At 35.4% G+C, this 20,823-nt stretch overlaps 1 protein-coding gene across 1 annotated transcript in view; it reads right to left on the bottom strand.

The window, feature by feature from the left end:
* The window catches only part of OLA1 (Obg like ATPase 1), a 256,707-nt gene that overhangs the window by 90,932 nt on the left and 144,952 nt on the right, over nucleotides 1-20,823 (bottom strand). Inside the window, exon 5 of the mRNA XM_027865668.1 lies at nucleotides 10,193-10,368. Within this exon, the coding sequence (XP_027721469.1) occupies nucleotides 10,193-10,368 (176 nt within the window). The remainder of the gene's footprint in view (nucleotides 1-10,192; nucleotides 10,369-20,823) is intronic.

Below are 20,823 nucleotides of genomic sequence, written 5' to 3'. Positions count from 1 at the left end.
CTCAGCACCACCCTGGAAATCTACTGTCTTTAACCCTTTTAATGGTTTTTTTGAAATCTGTGTAACTTCAAAAATTATGTATATATAAAATTCACATCTTAAATTTAATAATTTATTGTAAATTTGTGTTTTTGTCCTGCACTGAAATTTTGATGACACAATATTGCATCATGTAATCACACAGTATTGTATTATAAGCAAGTCACTACACACACACATATTCCTGCCGATGCATGCTGGACTTCTTGATGCTCACTGGCCGACACTTGCTTGTTAAGACCTGTCAATGGACTTGACCACTGATGGGTTATAACTTCAACTTGCATTCTCTGTGTTTATTTGGAAAATAACATAATAATCATGACTTTAACTCTGTTACACAACAGATGAAATGTACAAATGATTTTTCAAAATTTTCTTCTTTCTTTATGCTTCCACTGCCCTGTTATTTTTATTCAACACCCCCCCCCAAATGCACCCAAGGCTACTACCTCCTGTGCTCCTGAGGGAGCTGTATTACCACTTTCAGAACCTATGCTCTATAAGTATATCTGTAACTGTGATATTATAGCACGAGTGGTATCTCCACTGTTCTTGATGGTGTAAATATATTTTGCTTATTATCCTCTTCTACTTACATCTTTTAATATCATTCAGATGATTTCAATTTGTTTGATCTCTTGCCAAACTTTCTTTAAACTCTTTCTGCATATGACCATACTACTCCCACATCAATGACAAGTTTTCTTGTGTCCTAAAATATAATTAATGCCATTTTCTGTGATGTTATTTGGCAATATGTCTAGTGCCTACTGGTTAATTTCTTTTTGTAAATGTATTTTTATTTCATTAATTATTTCCCAATTAATTTTTTTAATTATTAACATTCATTTTTTAAAATTCTTGAGTTTTGAATTCTCTCCCTCTTTCCTGCCCCTCCTCAACTCTTTGAAATGGCAAGCAATATTATATCAATTTTACATGTGCAGTCATACAAAATGTATTTCCATATTAGCCATGTTGCAAAAAAAAAGTTGTTTTTTTTTTTAAAAAGCTCTTTTTTAAAAAGGTTGTTTTTTCCGATTTGCACACAGAGTTCATTAGTTCTCTTTCTCTGGAAGTGGATAGCATTTTACATCAGGGGTCCTTTGGAACTGTCTTGGATCACTGTCTTGATCACAGTAGCTAAGTTGTTCATAGATGATCACTTTATAATACTGCTGTTATTGTGTACAATGTTCTCCTGGTTCTGCTCACTTTAGTTTGCATCACTTCATAAAAGACTTCCCAGGTTTTTCTGAAACCATCCTGCTTGTCATTTCTTGTAGCACAATAATATTCCATCACAATCATATACCACCACTTGTTCAGCCATTCTCCAACTGATGGGAATCCCCTTAATTTCCAATTATTTGTCATATTGGTTCATTTCTTAAAGACAGTATTCATGATATAAAGATGTAAGGCTTCTGTGTAGTCTGCAAATCTTTGGTCTCATTTTTTTTCTGACACATATTTTCCAATATAATCCTTACCACCCTTATCTATTCCCAGTTTTGCACTGAAGTTATTGAGTTTGGTTTCATACATTCATTCATTCAAGATTTATGTGCAAAGGACTATGCTAGGCAATGGGGAAGCAAACAAAAAATTTAAACCCCTCCCAGACCTCATGGAACTTAAGCTTTCCTAAGGGGGAAAGAAGACCCAAAATTTACAAAGACAAGCAAAGAATACTTCACAAAAGGGGTGAAGAGAGATCAGAAAAATCTTCCCAAAGAAGCTGGCAAAAGAGGAAATAAGGAAAGAGAACAGTATGGATATAAAAGATAGCCTATGAAAAGCCAAGGAGTCAGAAGAGGTAACTGACATTAGTAAATATCAAGTAGGACAATTTGCCATTTTCCTTCTGCTTAGATCTCTCTGCTACCTAGTAGCACTATTGCTGGGGAAAAGAGTATGCATGCTTCAACAGCTTTATGCAGGTAGTTTCAAATTGCTTTCCAGAATGTTTGGTTCACAACTCCACCATTAAACAGTGGTTTAATGTACCTGTTCTCCCATAGCCCCAACAGCATTTGTTATTTTCTTTTTCTGTCATTTGAATCAAACTGATGGATGTGAGGCGGTACCACAGAGTTATTTTAATTTTGCCTTTCTCTAATTATTAGCATGTTTTCATATGGCTATTGACACCTTAGATTTCTTCCTCTAAAAATTGCCTATTCATATCCTTTGACAATTTTTTCCACTGGGGAAAGGCTTTTTCTTGTAAATTTGACTCAATTCCCTATATATTTTAGAAATAAGACCTTTATCAGAGAAACCTGCTGCAAAGATTTTCCCCCCAGTCTCCTGCTTTTCCTCTAATTTTAGCTGTATTGATTTTATTTGTGCAAAAACATTTTAATTTTATGTAATCGAAATTATCCACTTTACCTCCTGTGAACCTTTCTATTTCTTCATCATGAAGTCTTCCCCTATTCAAAGATGTAACAGGTATTTTCTTCCATTTTCTACTAATCTGCTTTTCATGTCAATCTTTTATATCTAAATCATGTACTCACTTGAGCTTATCTTGGTATATACACTGTGAGCTACTGGCCTATACCTCATTTGTGCCAGATTGCTTTTCAGTTTATCTAAAAGTTTTTGCTATATAGTGAATTGTTGCCCAAAAAGATGGGATCTTTAGGTTTATCACACACTAAGTCACTGTGCTCATTTGCCTCTGTACATCATTGACCTAATCTATTCCACTGATCAACCTCTACTTCTCACCAAGTGCTAAATTGTTTTGATGATTACAGCTTTATAGTATAACTTGAGGTCTGGTATTGCTGGGCCCTCTCTTCCTTCCCTTTTTTTTTTAAATTTATTCTCTTGATATCCCTGGCTTTCTATTCCTGTAGTTGAATTTTCTTATTATTTTTTTCTTCCTACATAAAGTAATTCATTGATAGTTTGACTGGTATGGCACTTAATAAGTAAATAAAAAAAAACTGTCATTTTTTTTTAATATTGGCTTGACCTATCCATTAGTAATTAATATTTTTCCATGTAGATCTGTCTTTATTTGTGTGAAGGGTATTTTATAATTGTGTTCACATTGTTACTGTGTATCTCTTGGCAGGTAGATTCCCAAGTATTTTATACTGTCTGCAGTAATTTAAAATGGAATTTTTTTCTATCTCTTCCTGACGGATTTAACTGGTAATACAAAAAGTATTATTGATTTGTGCAAGGTTTATTTTATATATGTTGCAATTTTGTGGAAGTTGTAAATTGTTTTGATTAGTTTGTTATTTGACTCTCCAAGGATCTTTAAATAAACCACCATCTACAACAAGTAATAGCTTTATTTCCTCTTTGTGCTTATTCTTTTACTTTCTTTTTTGTGTTGTATGCTATAGCATTGTAAATGCTATAATACTAACATTTCTAGTATAATACTGAATAGTGATGGTAAAAATGGATATCCTTGCTTGACCCTGATCTTACTGGAAATGTTTCTGGTCAATCCCTACCACAGGTGATGCTTGTTCTTTAGAGAAATAATACTTATCATTTTAATGAAAGAGCTATTTATTCTTATGCTTTCTAGTGTTTTTGACAGGAATGAGTGCTGGATTTTGTCAAAAGCCTTTTCTGCATCTAGTTGAATACTCATATAATTTTTGCTGGTTTTGTTGTCAATATAGTCAGTTATGCTTATAGTTTTCCTCATATTGAACCCAGATCTGCTTTCTTGGTATAAATCTGGCTTGGTCATATGTATGATCTTTGTAATATAAATCTGTATTGTCTGTGCTAATAAATGTATGCATCAATATTCATTACAGAAATTAGTCAGCTATTTTTCCTATGATATAGTTCATATTTATTCTATTTTTTCAGTCTTTTTACTTTGTGTTACTATTTCTAGATGTCTCATGAAATACTGGCTTTGATTTGGCCAATTCAATTATTATGCAGTTATTTTCTTCAGTAAGGTATTAGACCTCTTTTTCCAAGCTGTTAATTCCCTTTTCATAATCCCCCCCCCCACCTAGCTCTTGCCTCTTTTCCTATTCTTTCTTTTTTTGTTCTCACTTCCTTTTTAAAAATAATTTTTAGCTCCTTCTCCTGCTTTAGTTCTTCTAGTAATTCCTGTTGGACTTCTGTCCAAACTTTCATTATCCTTTAAGTCTTAGCTCGTTGATTTTTTTTCAAGTCATTCTCTCCTCCTATGTTTGGGTCTTTAGTTTGCCTGCAGCCATAATAGGTCTTATGATTGGGTTCTATTTTTGTTTTCTTGTTCTTCCAGTCTACTCCTTGACTTTAAATTTTATGTTAATGTTGGGCACTACACACTTCTGGAAGGAGGTGAGAGATGACTGGACTGAGCGTCTGTCTTCTTCTGTCCTTCTGCTGCTTTCATTAACTCTAGCTCAGGATCTCCCAGATTTCAGTGCTCCCACAGTGGTACGATCTGAAGGGAGGTCTGTTCCCTACCCTCCTGAGCTCTGTCCGTTCTTGACCTAGGTTTGTTTCTTGCTGGGAGTTTCAACAGACTCATGCTTGACTCAGCCACTAATAAGTAATATCAGGAGGCTCTTCAGGTTCAGAGAGACTAAACTGTAGGCTCCCCTTTTGGTCTGGAATGCTCTGCTCTACTCCAGGGATCACAGCCCTACAGCTACTCTTTGTTTCTGGAACTTGGTCCTCTCTTTCCTAGATCTATGACTTGGCATTGGGTGGTAGGTGACAGAGATGACAGATAGCACCCATTACTGGTCCCAGCATTTGCTCAGGGATCCCCGTGATCCCTTTCTACCCTATGCTTCGTGACCTGGTGCTCATTCTCAACCCACTGGGGGCTGGAATGTGCATGCTATGCATGCATGCTCTTGGCCAGTACCTGTCCCAATGTCCTTAGATCTCTCTTTTTGTCTCCCCAAGATGCCCTGGTCTGGAAATATAAATCACTGTGACTTCTTCTTGGCTTTTCTGAACAGAATTCATTCTAGGGAATTCTCTAGATCTTTAGTGAAAAGGTGTGGGCAAAGAGCTAGATTCTAATTTTTCCTTCCACTCTAGGATCTTGGCTCCCCTCAGGTTTTTGTTTCAAATTTGTACTAAGGACATGAACTATGCAAAAACCTATTCCGTTAGTCCGGTCTACTTATACCAGAAGACTCTTCACCCCAGTTTCTAGGAGTAACAGAGCCCAACATAAAATTCCAAAATCCAAAAAAGATATAGGCTTGAAACCAAGAATAATTACCCTGCAAAGTTTCATATAATCCAGTAAAGAAAAAAAAATCCAGTAAAAAAAAAATAAAGAAAAAATTTTTAAGGGAATAGAGGACTTTTGAGCACTCCTGATGAAAAAAGCAAAGCTGAAAAGAAACTTTGAAATACAAACACAAGATTACAGAGAAATACAGAAAGGTAATTTTATTTGAGCAACTAGAAGGAACTATATAATGATGGAGTGCTACCATTTTAATTGGAAGGGAAAACCAAGTGTCCCTTCATAACCTTAATGTCTTCAAAGGGTATTGAGGGAGTTAAATAAGAAAAACAGAGGTCCTGGAGGGTGGATTGGTTCTATTTGGGGGAGTTGAAAAGGGGAAAGGGAAGAGGGTAAAAGTAATACACTAGTATAGGAAGGAAGAAGAAAGGAACATGCTGTTTCTCATAATAAAGGCATATGAGAAGAATATACCAAGATGGTGGAAGGGACGAGGTAAGAGAACAGATTAATCTCATTCTTACTTGAAATGGTCAAAGAAGGACTGGACACACATACTTTTGGTGTAGAAATCTATCAAGTTCATTAGGAACACAAGCAGGGATAGGGTAGGAATATGAGCAGGGATAGGGAAGGTGGATAACAGGAAGAATAACACTAGAGAGGGAACAGTCAAAAGCATGCAAACTTTCTGACTCTGAAAAAGGGGGTGGAGAGAGGACTAAAAGGAAGATAAACAACTAGAATCTAAGGGAGGCCCTAACAACTGGAATGCCTGAACAGATTATGGTATATGAATATAACGGAATACTTCTAGACTATAAAAAATAACAAAAGAAACAATATCAAGAGAATCCTACCTAATATTAAATTAATGTGGTATGAAGGAGAATAATTAATACACTGACAACACTGTAAAGAAAAACAGGTCTGAAGGACTTAAGCATTCTGATCAATTCAATGACTAACCATGTCTCCAGGGAACCTAGGATCAAGCATGTTACCTACAACCTAAGGGGGTGATAGACTCAAGTTAAAAGAGACATACATTTTTGGATATGGCCACTCTGTCAATTCACTGTGTTTGAAGAATGCTTGTTGCGAGGGTTTTTCCTCCCTTCCATTCTTTTGGGTTTTTAAAGGGAGTTGGGGAAGAAAGGGTTCAGTAGTTTATGTACTATGAATCAGAAAATCACAAGTATTTTTTAAGTGCCTACTGTGTGCCAGGCACTAAGGATAGAAGCAAAAGAAAAAAAAGTACATGAAGGGGAATAACATGCAATCAGGCTGAAAAGGTAGTTTGGGGACAGGTTGTAAAGAGCTTTAGTTACCAAACAAAGAAGCTTATATTTTACAGTAGAAATGAGGGAAAGCCACTGGCACCTATTAAGTAAAGAACTAAAACATTCAGACTTGCATTTTAAGAAAATCACTTTGGCAGTTATATGGAGGATGCATTGGCATAAAGAGAAACCTGAAGAAGGGAGAATAAATAAGAGGTTATTGCAATAGTCCAGGCAGGTAGTAATGAAGCCTGAATTAAGGAAAAAAATGAGACTAGAAAGAATGGAATGGATGTGGGATAACAAATGACTGGATACATGGGGGACAGTCAAGAGTAAAAAGTTGAGCATTACAGTGAGGATGTGAACTTGAGTGACTTGAAGAGTAGTAGTATCCTCAGAAGAAAGAATGAAGGTCAGAAAATGGGAGAAAGGATTTCAGACAAGATGATACTGAGATGCCTACAGTACATCTACTTTCAAATATCTAATAGCCAGTGATAATGTACTTGGGATCAGGAAAGAGACTCAGGCTGCATATATAGATATGCAAATCCTCCACATAGAGATGCCTGTGAGCTGATGAAGTCTCATGAAATAGTGAATGCAATAGGAGATGACCCAAGGTAAGAGTTTTGAGGTTCACCCATAAGGTATGATATGGTTGATGGTCCCAGGGAGGGGAAAAAAAAAAGACTAAAAAAGAACCAGCTATCAATGTCACCAAAACTCAGAGGACTGAGTATCCAGGCAAGAGTGGTCAACATTGTCAAATGCTAAACATAAGTCAAGAAAGATAAAGATTGAGAAAAGGACATTGGATTGTGGCAACACAAGATCAAAGATAACTTGGAGAGAATAGTTTCAGTTGAGTGATCAAATCCAGCGTACAATCCAGAATACGGAGGTCTGAGGAGTGAGAAGAAAAGCAGAGGTCATAAGTGCCGACAATTCTGTCCAGGAGTTTGGCTGAAAAAAGGAGATACCTTCTGCATAAGGGCTTACCTGGTTCCCCAACTGCCACTTCCCCTCCAAAGTTAGCTTTTTGCAAATGTTTTCTATATACCTGTGTACCTATTATCTCCCCCTTGTTAGAATGTAAGCTCCTTTAGGGTATGGACTATTTCACTTGAGTCTTCTCATTCAGAGTGCTGAGCACTTTTCATTATACATATTAAGTGCTTAATAAATACTTTATTAATAGACTGACTGAGGTATAGGATAATAGTTTGACAGGATAGAGTCTATAAAAAGAAAGATCTGGCTGTGCTTAGAAGCAACAAAAGAGAAGTAAGCATTTAGGAAGAGATTAAAGGTTGTACAAAATGAATGGCCCCTATTTTCTTAAGCTTGGAAAGGGAGGCTTGAGAAGAAGAGGGGAAAAAAAATACCCTTTTTAAAAAAAATGCTGTGAGGGGCAGCTAGGTAGCTCAGTGGATAAGCACCAGCCCTAGAGTCAGGAGGACCTGAGTTCAAATACGACTTCAGACACATAACACTCACTAGCTGTGTGACTCTGGGCAAGTCACTTCTCACCAAAAAAAAAAAAAAAAAAAAAGTTGTGTTAGAAGTGGGAAACAGAATTACTTATGACTAAAAGGACTGCCTTGTTTTAGTGAGGGGACAATTGAGGCAAGTTAACATAAATCTGTAGTTGGCTCAGTCACCAGGTTTCCATGAATTTCTACACAGCTCTACTCAGTAGCCAAATGAGCAGGTCAAGAGGAATATATTGTAGGAATGAGCTAAGGTTACGTTTGGCCATGCATAAGGGGTAACTGGGCAGGGGAGCAAGATATTCAAGAGCAAAAGATGATGTACAGTTTAATTGTTTAATTCCAAGTTGCCTCAAACCAAGGATCAAAACAGGATTAAAAGAAATTCTCAAATATTCCAATAGATCCATAAACTCACTAATTTAGGTACACCCTCCAACAAGATCAAAATCCATTCCCCCCTATCCTGATGATCTTTAAAAGAACTGTGTGGTTTTGAAAGGGCAGTATCTAGTACACTTTAAAAATAATAATGAGATTTTCCTAAGATAACAGGCTTAAAGAACTATAACTAAAGAGACCTTAGACTGGATTTAAAGTCCAGTCTCATTTTACAGAAGAAACCGAAGTTAAGAGAAGTTAAGTGACTTGCTGGGATTTGAACTTGGTGCCAAAAGAAGAGTGGCTAATAACTTCTTAACTTGAATTAATGAGAATATCATCCTTCAAAATATGGAAGAACCAAAGAAGAGAAATTCTATTCTGGAACTGATGCTCATTAACATGAAATAATGTGCTGCTGAGGTGGAAATGACTGATAGAAACTCTAGAGCGAAGTGACCACTCCTTCCTGGTCAATTAATAAGCATTTATTAAGTGCCCACTATGTGACAGCCACTATGTTAAGTATTAGGAATACAAAAAAGAGGCAAAAGACAGCCGCTGCCCTCAAGAAGCTTCCAATACAATAGGGGACTGCCAGAGTTTGTAATTTAAAAAAAAGAAAAGAAAGAAAGAAAAAATCCAAGCATAGCCTGACACACACCTAACACTTCAGAAACACAAATTTCAAAAGATAGGTAGAATCCCAAAGTAAAACAGTATAGGAGAAACCAGTCCAAGAGAAGCAGAAGTGGCTCCAGAATAAAATTCTTAATACACAAGGGAAATTCCATTGAGAAGAAAAAGCAAATTTATCTCAAGAGACATGTGTGTGTATATACACGAGTATACACATATGTCTACACATTATATGTATGTACATGTGTATGCATGTACATACAAAAGATGGAATCAAGGCCAGATAAAGGGGATTGATAAAGCATAGTATGTGCATATAAAAATAGTGTCAATAATGTTAAAGCTCATAATGAACTGAGGCTAGTGAAGACAAGAAAAAGGAGTTTTTAAAAGCTACACCGGAAGAAAAAAGAGGGAAAGGAACTGTATTTGGGGTGGACCAGATGATAGCTAATCAAAGAAAGAAGGTAGAGCTGTTCAATTCACATTTTGTTTATCTTTTCTCTGCTAAGGTAAAAGGAGCTTTGCATTGGAAATTAAAGATCAGGAGGGGAGTTCTCAAAATAAGAAGGTAGCAAGAGAGCATCAAACTGCCCTTGATGAATTCAAGTCACTTGGCCCAGAGAAATTTACTAGCTATGTTATAGTGGGGTTCCTGACTAGGACCTTTTGTAACCAGAATGCCATTAAGTTGCCTTTCAATTTTCAAGTTCTGTGATCATTACTTTGTAGGGAAAACATATGCTTACATTTTTTTCCAAATACCTAGCCTTCTCTTTCTACTTTTGAGCTTCATTAAGAATAAATGGCTAGCTTCCCAAACAAATTATTTCTGAAAAACAGATACTGAGTCACACTTCTTGAAATCTTAATATAAAATTATTCATATAATATTCACTCGGTTAATGGTTTAAAAAAAAAAAAAAACTCACGCCACTTTAACTAAAAGTAGCTCAGAAACAACACTTTAATTAACCTGTCACCAAGACTTTAGATTACCGACAAACAATGCAGTTCTACTTCAATGATTTTTCATAGAATTATCCCATGACCTTTGATCACAAGTACATGCGGAACACTGGACACGTGGGATGGCATATCTTTAACAAAATGGAGCACAGAAACTGAATACAAAATAACTACATACTTTTACTTACATATTCAGGTTTTAATTTCTTGTCTCCTCCTCTCACAGCCACCTTTTCTAGTTTATCTATTATGGGCATTATCATTTCCTCATCTTTAAGTCGAAGCTCTTCATGTATTATTTCTATATCTCGAACAGGATCTACACTTCCTTCGATGTGAGTAATGTCATCATCTTCAAATGATCCTAAAACATATCAAAGAGTGAAGAAATTTAGCTTATAAATGATATACAACAAAATAAGAATAACTATAAATGTAAAATTCTTTGCAAGTCAATCAAAACTATACTTAGTATTTTGAATTCTATTTTGATTCATGATATATTTTATCCCAATTTAGTATTATTGTGCATTAAATTTATAAACAAAGTACCTCAAAACAAGTGAGTTTAGCAAGTAAAAAACAGATTCAAAGAGACAAAATTATAAACTTTAAAATGAGAATTTTACTAAGTTATAGGAATGTTGCTCCACATTTTGAACATTTAAACATCTCGAATTCCAGCAAGGAATTCTTAAGTTCTGAACGGTACCATTAAGGTTTCTAAGGAAAACAGATTTTGGGGAGTAGGGGTGGGGGGAGGAGACAAGGCCTGAAATCATCTGGCAGACCTCTTCTCTGCTTCAATCTACTTTATCACTGTGGTTCTGACGGTGATTAGATAATGAACCACTCAGACACACAATTTACACAGCAGCTAATTTCATCGGTCTGATTTGAGGGTATGGTTTTTAGGGGGCTATCAAAGAAGCAGATGAAGGTGCATTTGTCATATATGAGTGACAACCATTCACACTATATGAACAAAATGGTACTGGCCCTTATTAGGAACACATGCTATTATCACATATTTAAAGTGCAGTTGAAGCCATAATTTGAAATTGCCAACTGGAAACATAAGGGTAAAACAACCAGATATTACTGAAGCATGTGTACTGACTTTATGCCCTATTGAAGACATAATGTGGCAACATAATTCAACTAGGATTTTCTCAAATTACCAGATAAAGAACAGTATCCTAAAATGAACAAATAAGAATTATTTTAAACAGAAAGCAGTAGTAGGCAGATAAGCATAATAAATCCATATATAAATTTCACTGCAGTAAAGACTGGCACAAAATAAGATTTAATATTTAAACACCATTTTAAAAACAAAGCTTCATTTCTTTGGGATATTATTATTATTATTATTACTATAGAATGATTAAACTTCATATAAAACCAGTTAACATTTTCCATACTCTTAAAACACTGAAAAATAAAATATTCTCCATATATGTTAGAAATAACACTTTGCTTTTTCTATAAATTAACAAATATGGGCAGTTTTCCTCTCAAAGTGAAATTATTCAGACCATCAATAGAGGTACAATTTAGTTAGACCTGGCTTACAATGATATAAGTTAATATTAAACAAAAGATTTAGACATTGCTTAAAAAAAAAAAACACTACAGGTTTGGAGGAGGGAAATGCAGGTAAGGGAAAAATAATATTAGGAAAAAATTTGCCTTTTACTTTCTCAAAATCTCATTAGTAGTCCCTCACAAATATGCCTCACGATAGAGAGAAAGCTGGCCTAACAGTCAGACACGAGGTAAACAGACACGAGGTAAAGTCCTGCCTCTGACATACAGTGGCTATATTACCCTAGACTAGTAAATTAACTTCTCAGAGAAGGTCGCCAAGTTCAGATTTGATTCTAAAATGAAACAAAATTAGATACCCAAATGAGTGTTTGTTCTATTCCATAACCACGTAACAGACCTCTAAACCAAGCATGTTATTCCTAAAAATATATGCCACGGTTCACAAGGAAAAACAAGGCAAGAGAAAGTGTAAAGACAAATGCAGCTAGCACCACTATCCTTCAAATTCAAGGGATAGCCTAAGATTAACTTGTAATGAGCCTAAATCAGGGGTGGGGAACTTGCACCCAGGAGGCCGCAAGTGGCCTTCTAGGTCCTAGGGTGTGGCCTTTTGAATGAGTCCAAGTTTTACAGAACAAACCCTTTTATTAAGGGGATTTGTTCAGTGAAGTTTGGATTCAGTTAAAGGGCTGCACTTGAGGACCTAGCAGGCAACATGTGGCCTTGAGGCTGTAGGTTCCCCATCCCTGGCCTAAATATTTGTGAATGTGAGGTAGGAGAGTATGCTTTGGTAGGATTTGATCTACTTAAAAAAAAAAAAAAGATAAAATTAAGAAAGAAAAAGTCAAATAAAAAATTATTATAGTCATATATTAAGAGACTATAACGTCTAGCCCTGACATTTTCCCTCCCCTACAGCCAAGCATCTCCACCTACCTACTGGACATCTCCAAAACTGAATTTAGTGTCTTTCCCCCAAAGCCCTCCCTCCTATCCTTCCTAACTTGTTTCTTACAATTTTCTGGGTCACACAAATCATTTTTCTCGTCTCTGATGAAGAGATGAGTCTACTCCTTTTCAAGGCTAATCCCTTTATGTATGGGATTGACCCTGTTCCCTCGCAAGTCCTATGGGAAGCTGTCCATTCAATCATTCCCTCTCCTTCATATTCTTTTTTTTTAATAACATTTTTATTATTCCTAAAGAAAAAATATAAGAAGACCCCACTCCCCTCCTTTTGTGTCTGGGAGAACAGGGTTTCCACAGGTGTGGAACAATGTATATATAACTCAGATTTTTTTGAGATATTGAATGGTTTTGCTGGTTTTTCTCTAGGTGGCACAGAGGATTAAAGCATTGGATCTGGATTTAGGAACACTTGAATTCAAATCCAGCCTCAAACACACACTAGTAGCATAACCCTGGGTAGGTTACTTAATTGCCTTAAAGTACCTTAATTTCCTCACTGGTAAAAAGGAGATAATGATAGCACCAATCTCCCAGGGTTGTTGTAAGGATCAAATGAGATAATATTTGTAAGGTGATGTGCAAACCTTAAAATATCATGTAAGTGCTAGCTATTTTTTTTTTTATTTTTAAAATAAATTCATTGTTGCATGGCTTCAGGGAAAGGAATGGGGAGATAAAAATAATTTTGATTTTATAAAATTAAAGTTTTTTGTACAAACAAATCTAATGAAGTAAAAAACAGAAGGGAAATATATAACTGAGAGGGAAAAACTTTGCAACAAGTTTACCTAATAAAGATATATAAGTAATTGATTCAAATACACTACACTGAGATGCACTGCCAAATAGATAAATGGTCATAGGACATATAAAGGCAATTATCAAAGGAAGAAATCAAAGTTACCAACAACCAAAACAGAGAGAAAATACTCTAAATTGCTAACAGAGGAATTTAGAGCAAGTAGGTGGTGCAGTAGAAAGAATGCCTGGCCTGGAGTCAGAAAGACTCATCTTCCTGACTTCAAATATGGCCTCAGACACTTATTAAATGTGTGACCTTGGACAAGTCACATAACCCTGTTAGCCTCAGTTCCTCATCCATAAAAAGAGCTGGAAAAGGAAATGGCAAACCAATCTGGTATTTTTGTCAAGAAAACACCAAATGGTGTCACGAAGACTTGGACACAACTGAAAAAGTAACTGAACAAAGAGAAAGAGAAATTAATGCAACTCTGAAGTTCTGCCTTATATCCACCAGATTGTAAAAGATGTCAGAAAAGTAAAATGACAAATATTAGAGAGGCTATAGGAAAATAAGCATACTGACTTCTAGGGTATATAGCCAAGATGGCAGAGTAGAGAAAGTTGAGTTCTTTCAACATTCCCCTCCAAACAACTTTAAAATAATGCCTCAAATCAAATTCTGGAGTGGCAGAGCCAACAAAAGATCAGAGTGAAACATTCTTCCAGGCCAAGACGACAAAGGAGGTTAGAAAGAGAAATCTGTGATACAGTGAAGCAGGCTGGCCCAGAGCCTGCCTGGATGCCAGTGGTGGGACTAGGTGGTGGTGACAGAAACAGAAACAGCTTTGAGAGCTTTCAAGCCAGAGACAGTAGGGGAGTTGGAAAGTGGTCAAAAACAGATGACAGGGTACCCCATAGCTAGCACTGGATACAGGACAGAGACACTGGTAACTCCATTGCCTATAAGCACTTCTGGATCACAGTTCAAGCGCAGAGAGACTCAATTTCTGTCAAGAGGGAGTGGACGCCCTAAGGGGCAGTGTTCTTTCTGGCCTCCAAGGGGTCAAGAACCCTCAAAAATAATACAACTTCCCATCCTAACAGAGGAGCGGCCCTGAGGAGAAGTACTGACTGTAATTTCAAGGGATCAAATGCCCTTAATGGGTAAGGCCCAGATTCCAGTCCAAGAGATCAGTGACCACACCTTGCCCCACATCACACCAACTTCGAAGCACTGGAAACATCCACACCCCCAGAACTAGCTCTGAAAACACCAGTATAAAAAAGTCTGAAGCTTGAGACAATCACACACACCACACATACACATCCCCACCAGCATACCGGGAAAGCCCAAAATTAACATGAAGTTCAAAATCAAGAAAAAGGATGGAAAAATAAAGAAACAACAATAAAAAGAACCTGACCATAAAAATCTACTATGGTGAAAGGGAAGATAAAGATACAAACTCAGAAGACAATGAAGTCAAAACAGCCACAAGCAAAACCTCAAAGAAAAATGTGAATTGGACACAAGTACAAGAAGAATTCCTAGAAGAGCTAAAAAAAAAAATTATTTTATTTATTTTTAGTTTTAAACATTCATTTCCATAAGATTTTGAGTTTTAAATTTTCTTCCCTCCCACACCTCCCCAAGACAGCATACAATCCAATATAGGTTCTACATATATACACATTCACGTTAAGCATATTTTCCCATTAGTCAAAATGTAAAGAACAATTAGAACTAACGGAAGGAACCATGAGAATGAAGCAATAAAACAAAACAACAAAGGAAAAGGAGAGCAAATAGCATGCTTCCAACTGCATTCAGACTCCGTATTTCTTTCTCTGAGTGTGGATAGCAATTTCTACCATGAATCTTTTGGAGTTGTCTTAGATTCTTGCATGCTGTGAAGAGCCAAGTCTATCACAATCAGTCATCCCATAATGTGGCTGTTGTTCTCCTGGTTCTGCTCATTTCACTCTGCATCAGTTCATGTAAGCCTTGCCAAGTTTTTTTGAAGTCTGCCTGCTCATCATTTCTTATAGTACAATATTATTCCATTATATTCATATATCACAACTTGTTTAGCTATTCCCCAATTGATCAGCATCCCCTCAATTTCCAGTTCTTTGCCATCACAAGAAGAGCTGCTATAAATATTTTTGGTACATGTGGGTCCTTTTCCTTATAATCTCTTTGGGATACAGACTTAGAAGTGGTATTGCTGGGTCAAAGGGTATGAACAATTTTATAGCCCTTTTGGCATAGCCCCAAATTACTCTCCAAAATGGTGCTGGATCATTTCACAACTCCTAAAAAATTATTTTCAAAATCAAATAAAAGTGGTAGAGAAATAAATAGATAATGACAGCAAAGAAAGAAAATTACAAAAAGATAATTAAAAACTTGATAAAAGAGGCACAAAAAATATTGAAGAAAATAACACCTTAAAAAATAGAATTGGCCAAATGGAAAACGAGAGAGAAGAAAATAATCACTTAAAAATAAGAATAGAGACCTGTCAGATCTGTGGATAACGGAAGAATTTATGACCAAACAAGACATAGAGAGGATTATCGGATGTAAAATGGATAATTTTGATTACATCAAATGAAAAAGGATTTGCACAAACAAAATCAATGTAGCCAAGATTAGAAGGAAAGCAGGAAAGTGAGGGAAAAAGTCTGACAGCAAATTTCTCTGATAAAGGCATCATTTCTCAAATATATAGAGAACTTAGTCAAACTGATAAGAATACAAGTCATTTCCCAATTGATAAACAGTTAAAAAACTAGGAACAGGTGCTTTCAGAAGAAGTAATCAATGCTATCTATAGTCATACAAAAAAAATGCTCTAAATCATTATTGATTAAGAAATACAAATTAAAACAACTCTGAAGTACCACCTCATACCTATTAGATTGGCTTATTTGACAGAAAAGGAAAACAACAAATATTGGAGGGGATGTGGAAAAATTGGGAAATTAAAATACTGTTGGTGGAATTATGAACTGATCCAAGCGATCTGGAGAACAGAAATTATGCCCTAAGGGCTATAAAAACTGTGCATAGTTTTTGATCCAGCAATACCACTACTAGATCTGTACCCCAAAAAGAGCAAAGAAAAAGGAAAAAGGTCCTATACATACAAAAATATTTATAGCAGCTCTTTTTGTGGTGGCAAAGAACTGAAAATTGAAGGGGAATTTATACCCATCAATTGGGGAATGGCTGAACAAGTTATGATATATGATTGTGATAGAATACTAATTGTGCTATAAGAAATGTCAAACAAGACAGTTTCAGAAAAATCAGTGAAAACTTATATGAACTGATACAAAGTGATGTGAGCAGAGCCAGGAGATCATCGTACAAAGCGACAGCAATAAACACACACAGATATGTATGTATGTATGTATGTATGTATGTACGTAAAATAATCAACTATGAAACAATTCTCAGCAATACAATGATCCTAGACAGTTCTGAAGGACTTATGATGAGAAAGAACTGATGAAGTCAGAATGAAAATCAAAGCATATTTTAAAATTTTTTATTTTTCTGAGTTTTTTATTCCACTTCTGTCTATGTTCTCTTTTGTAATATGGCTATTATCAAAATGTTTTGTATGATTACACATGTATAATGTGTATCAAATACCTGCCTTCTCAAGGATGGTGGAAGGGAGGGAATGAGAGAGGGAATTAGGAATTCAAAAATTATAAAAAATAAATAGTATTTTACATGTAACTGAGAAAAAAAATAAAAGAAAAATATTCAAAAGATAAAAAATAGAATTGAGCAAGTAGAAGCTAATGACTCCATGAAACATCATGAAACAATAAAACAAAGTCAAAAGAATGAGGAAAAAAAAAACAGAAGAAAATGTGAAATCTCACTGGGAACTACAACTGACCTGGAAAACAGACTATGAAGAGATAATTTAAGAATTATTGAATTACCTGAAAGCCACGATCAAAGAAAGAACCTAGACATCATATTTTAGGAATTTATCAAGGAAAACTGTCTGGATGGACTAGAACAAGAAGTTAAAAAAGAAACTGAAAGAATCTACTGATCACCACCTGAAAGAGATCCCCAAATAAAAACTCTCAGGAATATTACAGCCAATTTCCAGAGCTCCCACATTAAAGAGAAAGTACTTTAAGCAGCCATTCAAATACAACGGAGCCACAGCCAGGATCACATAAAATCTAGCAGCTACCACATTAAAAGAGTGGAGGGCTTGGAAAATAGGTATCCTAGTGCATTTTGGTGGAGCTGCTAATTATTCTAGTCATTCTGGAAAGCAATATGGAACTATGCACAGAAAGTTATCAAACTCTGAATATTCTCTGACCCTGCTATACCACTACTAAGCTTATATCCCCAAAGAAATCAGAGAAAAAAGAGGAGGGGAGTGTAAGGGAATAAGAATTTATTAAGCACCTGCCAAATGCTGGAATGATGGGCCACATCTGCTGAGGTGGAATTTCAATTTTAAAAATACAGGGGGTGAAGGTGGCTGGACAATACTTTCTATGACTGACTTCAGTGCACTGCACATTCACTGAGTAAACAATAAGACAGCCAAAAATGCTAATTCCATTTTAGGAAGAAGAAGAAGAAGAAGAAGAAGAATGGGAAGGAGAAGGAGAAGGGGAAGGGGAAGAGGAAGAAGGAGAGGAAGAAGGAGAAGGAGAAAGGAGGAGGAGGAGGAGGAGGAGGAGGAGGAGGAGGAGATGATGATGATGATGATAGCCCACTTGTACTATGCCTTGGCCAGATGACAATAATGAACACTGTATACATCTGGTTGCTACATTCTAGGGATATCATTGATAACTATATCTAGAGAAAGAGGATGTAACAGTGAAGGGATTGAAGGCCATGCCACATGAAAATCAATTTAACAAAACATAGGTGTTTAAACTGGAAAAGAGATGGCTTAATGAGGATATGACAGTTATCCTAAAGTATTTAAAAAGTATTGTATGGAAAAGGTATTAAGACTTATTCTCCTAAGCCCCAGAAGGAAGAGCCTAGAATAAAAGGTAGAACTTTCTTAAGTCAATTCAAGTTCTTTGTACAGAAAATTATTTCAATGATTAGAGCTATATGACAAATGCGGTATACTGGTATTGGGTTTCTATTCACTGAAGGTCTTCAAGGACCGGCAAGGTAACTGTCAAGAAATTTGTAGAAGAATCCCAATAGCCTGCATGGCTTTTGAGATCCCATTCTATTATGTAAATTTGTGTTCTTAAACCTTTACCTGCTATATCTCCAAGTAAGCTGCTGCTACCAGCACCCTTTGTAGACTTTCCAGGGAGAAAGGAAACTAGAACCACTTTACATGACGGTATGTATAAATGCCTGTATATAAAAATACAATGAAATTGTTTTTTATTAGTTAGGAGAGAACTAATTTTATTGAAGTGTATATTTGCTTAAATTCCCAACAACAAAGAGAGATTAGCTAGTAGTGTTCCTTCCCCATCTCCAGGAATCACAAGACTGTGGGTAAATTAAAACTAGTTCTTCTCTGCAAATGCTAGAGGCCACTTATTTAACTTAATTTCTCTCCTCACAAATTCTTCCTCACTGAATATATGGGGAAAATTGTCAAGATCAGACTATTACATACAATGGAAATAATTACTTTATGTAGCTGTCAGTAAAAAGAAAATGTAAGCTCTGAACTAAAATAAGCCACATAACAGGAAGACCCAAAGCAAAATCTAATTTCACATTCAGCAAAAACAAAACGCTCCTAAGAACTACTGTTGTATTTCTTAAACTCATGAGCAAATTCTGAGAAAGACTAAATAAACTGGTAGAATTAAGTAACTTCATCTTTTAAATTGTTAAAGATTTGTCATCAAGAATTGGTGGCTCCCACTTCCTTCCAGCCATGATATCCATCATTTAAATTTTTTTAAAAATGAAGTTAAATCTGATTATCAATTCCTATTACAGTCATAAGTTCTATCAATATGAAAAAGACAATTTTTTTTATGGTTTTAATGGCTTATAGTTTTTATGGCACTGCATAGAATATTTTCATACTGACTTTTTCCCCTTAAATTTGTGACTCTCCAAACCTTATCTACTAGAGACTGGCAGTTTATTGTCACTATCCAAGTATACATGCACTTTATTGCTTTAGAATTTGGTTCCTCTTGTGAAACTTGTTTTCTCTTTGACCATAAAAGCAATTTCATTTCATACACACACACACACACACACACACACACACACACACAATATCATGTAAAGTGGTTCTAGTTCCCTTTCTTTCTTTCTACCAAGTCTACCAAGATTTGTAAATGATTTTCATGTTCCATAACTTATATTGCATTAAATTGAATACTACATTTTAAAGTATTTTACTTGAGTACAATATGCAAAAGAAAACATGTTTTTACTTCTTTTTCATGCTAATGATAAGTTTCTCCTCTGGAAGTTAAAAGAATTCTGGAACAGAAAAAGGGGGAAAGGGGGAGATTCACTGACAAAACTAAGCTGATAAAGCAAATGATTAAGTAATGGCTTAAATTTCCTAGTCTTCACAGTTTGAGAAAAATGAAAAGGGTTATTTTATTCTAATTTTAACAACTTTAAATAAATATATTTATAGGACTTTGGGGAAAAAAGATAGGACTTTGGGGAAAAAAGATATTTTGCAAACATTATGAAATATAAATGACTAGTCTATGAGGTAAATTTGTTTTTATCATCTACTACAACAGTATAAAATAAATCAAAGCACTGGTGGTTTGTGCTTCTCTATTTTTCATTTAGGTAAGCTCTTCAATGAAAACATGACCTTAAATCACAATTTTATTTTATTAGTAACATAAAATTTAAAGACAAACATGCAGATATATAAATATGTGTACATATAGTACCCTGAAGTAAATCAGCATATCTGAAAATTAACTTTTCACATCAATTGGGAAATACAGGTTTGGATAATTCAGGCTAGAATTATATACTGGTAGAAGATCTTACATTTCCCTGTTTGATTTTTTTAAAAAAATGTGAACTTTTCCTTAGAACTAAAATTTGCTCTAAGAAGAGAAGATAATTTGACAATCTTTTGTCATATTAAAAAACTCATCAAGATAAGAAATGAACCCATGGTTGACTTCAAGGGTCCCAAACTAAAATTAAAGAAATTATAAGTGTTTCAGGAAGGACCATTGCACAAAGTAATTGATATAGGGAAGCAATCAAGTAATACCACAAACTAACAATATTATCACTCTTGAGACAAACAATATGATTATTTAATATTGAAATGAGTAATAAAATGGATCAGTTCTGTTTTGAGAAACTATAAATAGCTTTTCTAATCAAACAAATCTTTCTCTTCTAGTCTGTGTCCCATTAAATTAGAAATAATGATTAACAATATAAAAATAATAGACTGGTGGGTGGGACAAATTTAAAAAAAAAAAAACCTGAGGAGCAGGGGATAGAAAGAGACCAGAGAAAAACTCATCTTTATGAAGACTATTAACTCCCCTCCACACACACACACACACA

Source organism: Vombatus ursinus, unplaced genomic scaffold (genome assembly GCF_900497805.2).
Source record: "Vombatus ursinus unplaced genomic scaffold, bare-nosed wombat genome assembly UNPS02014779.1, whole genome shotgun sequence".
Classification (NCBI taxonomy): Eukaryota; Metazoa; Chordata; class Mammalia; order Diprotodontia; family Vombatidae; genus Vombatus; species Vombatus ursinus.
Note: the sequence above shows the minus strand (reverse complement) of the source record. Positions and strands in the feature narration are given on the sequence as shown.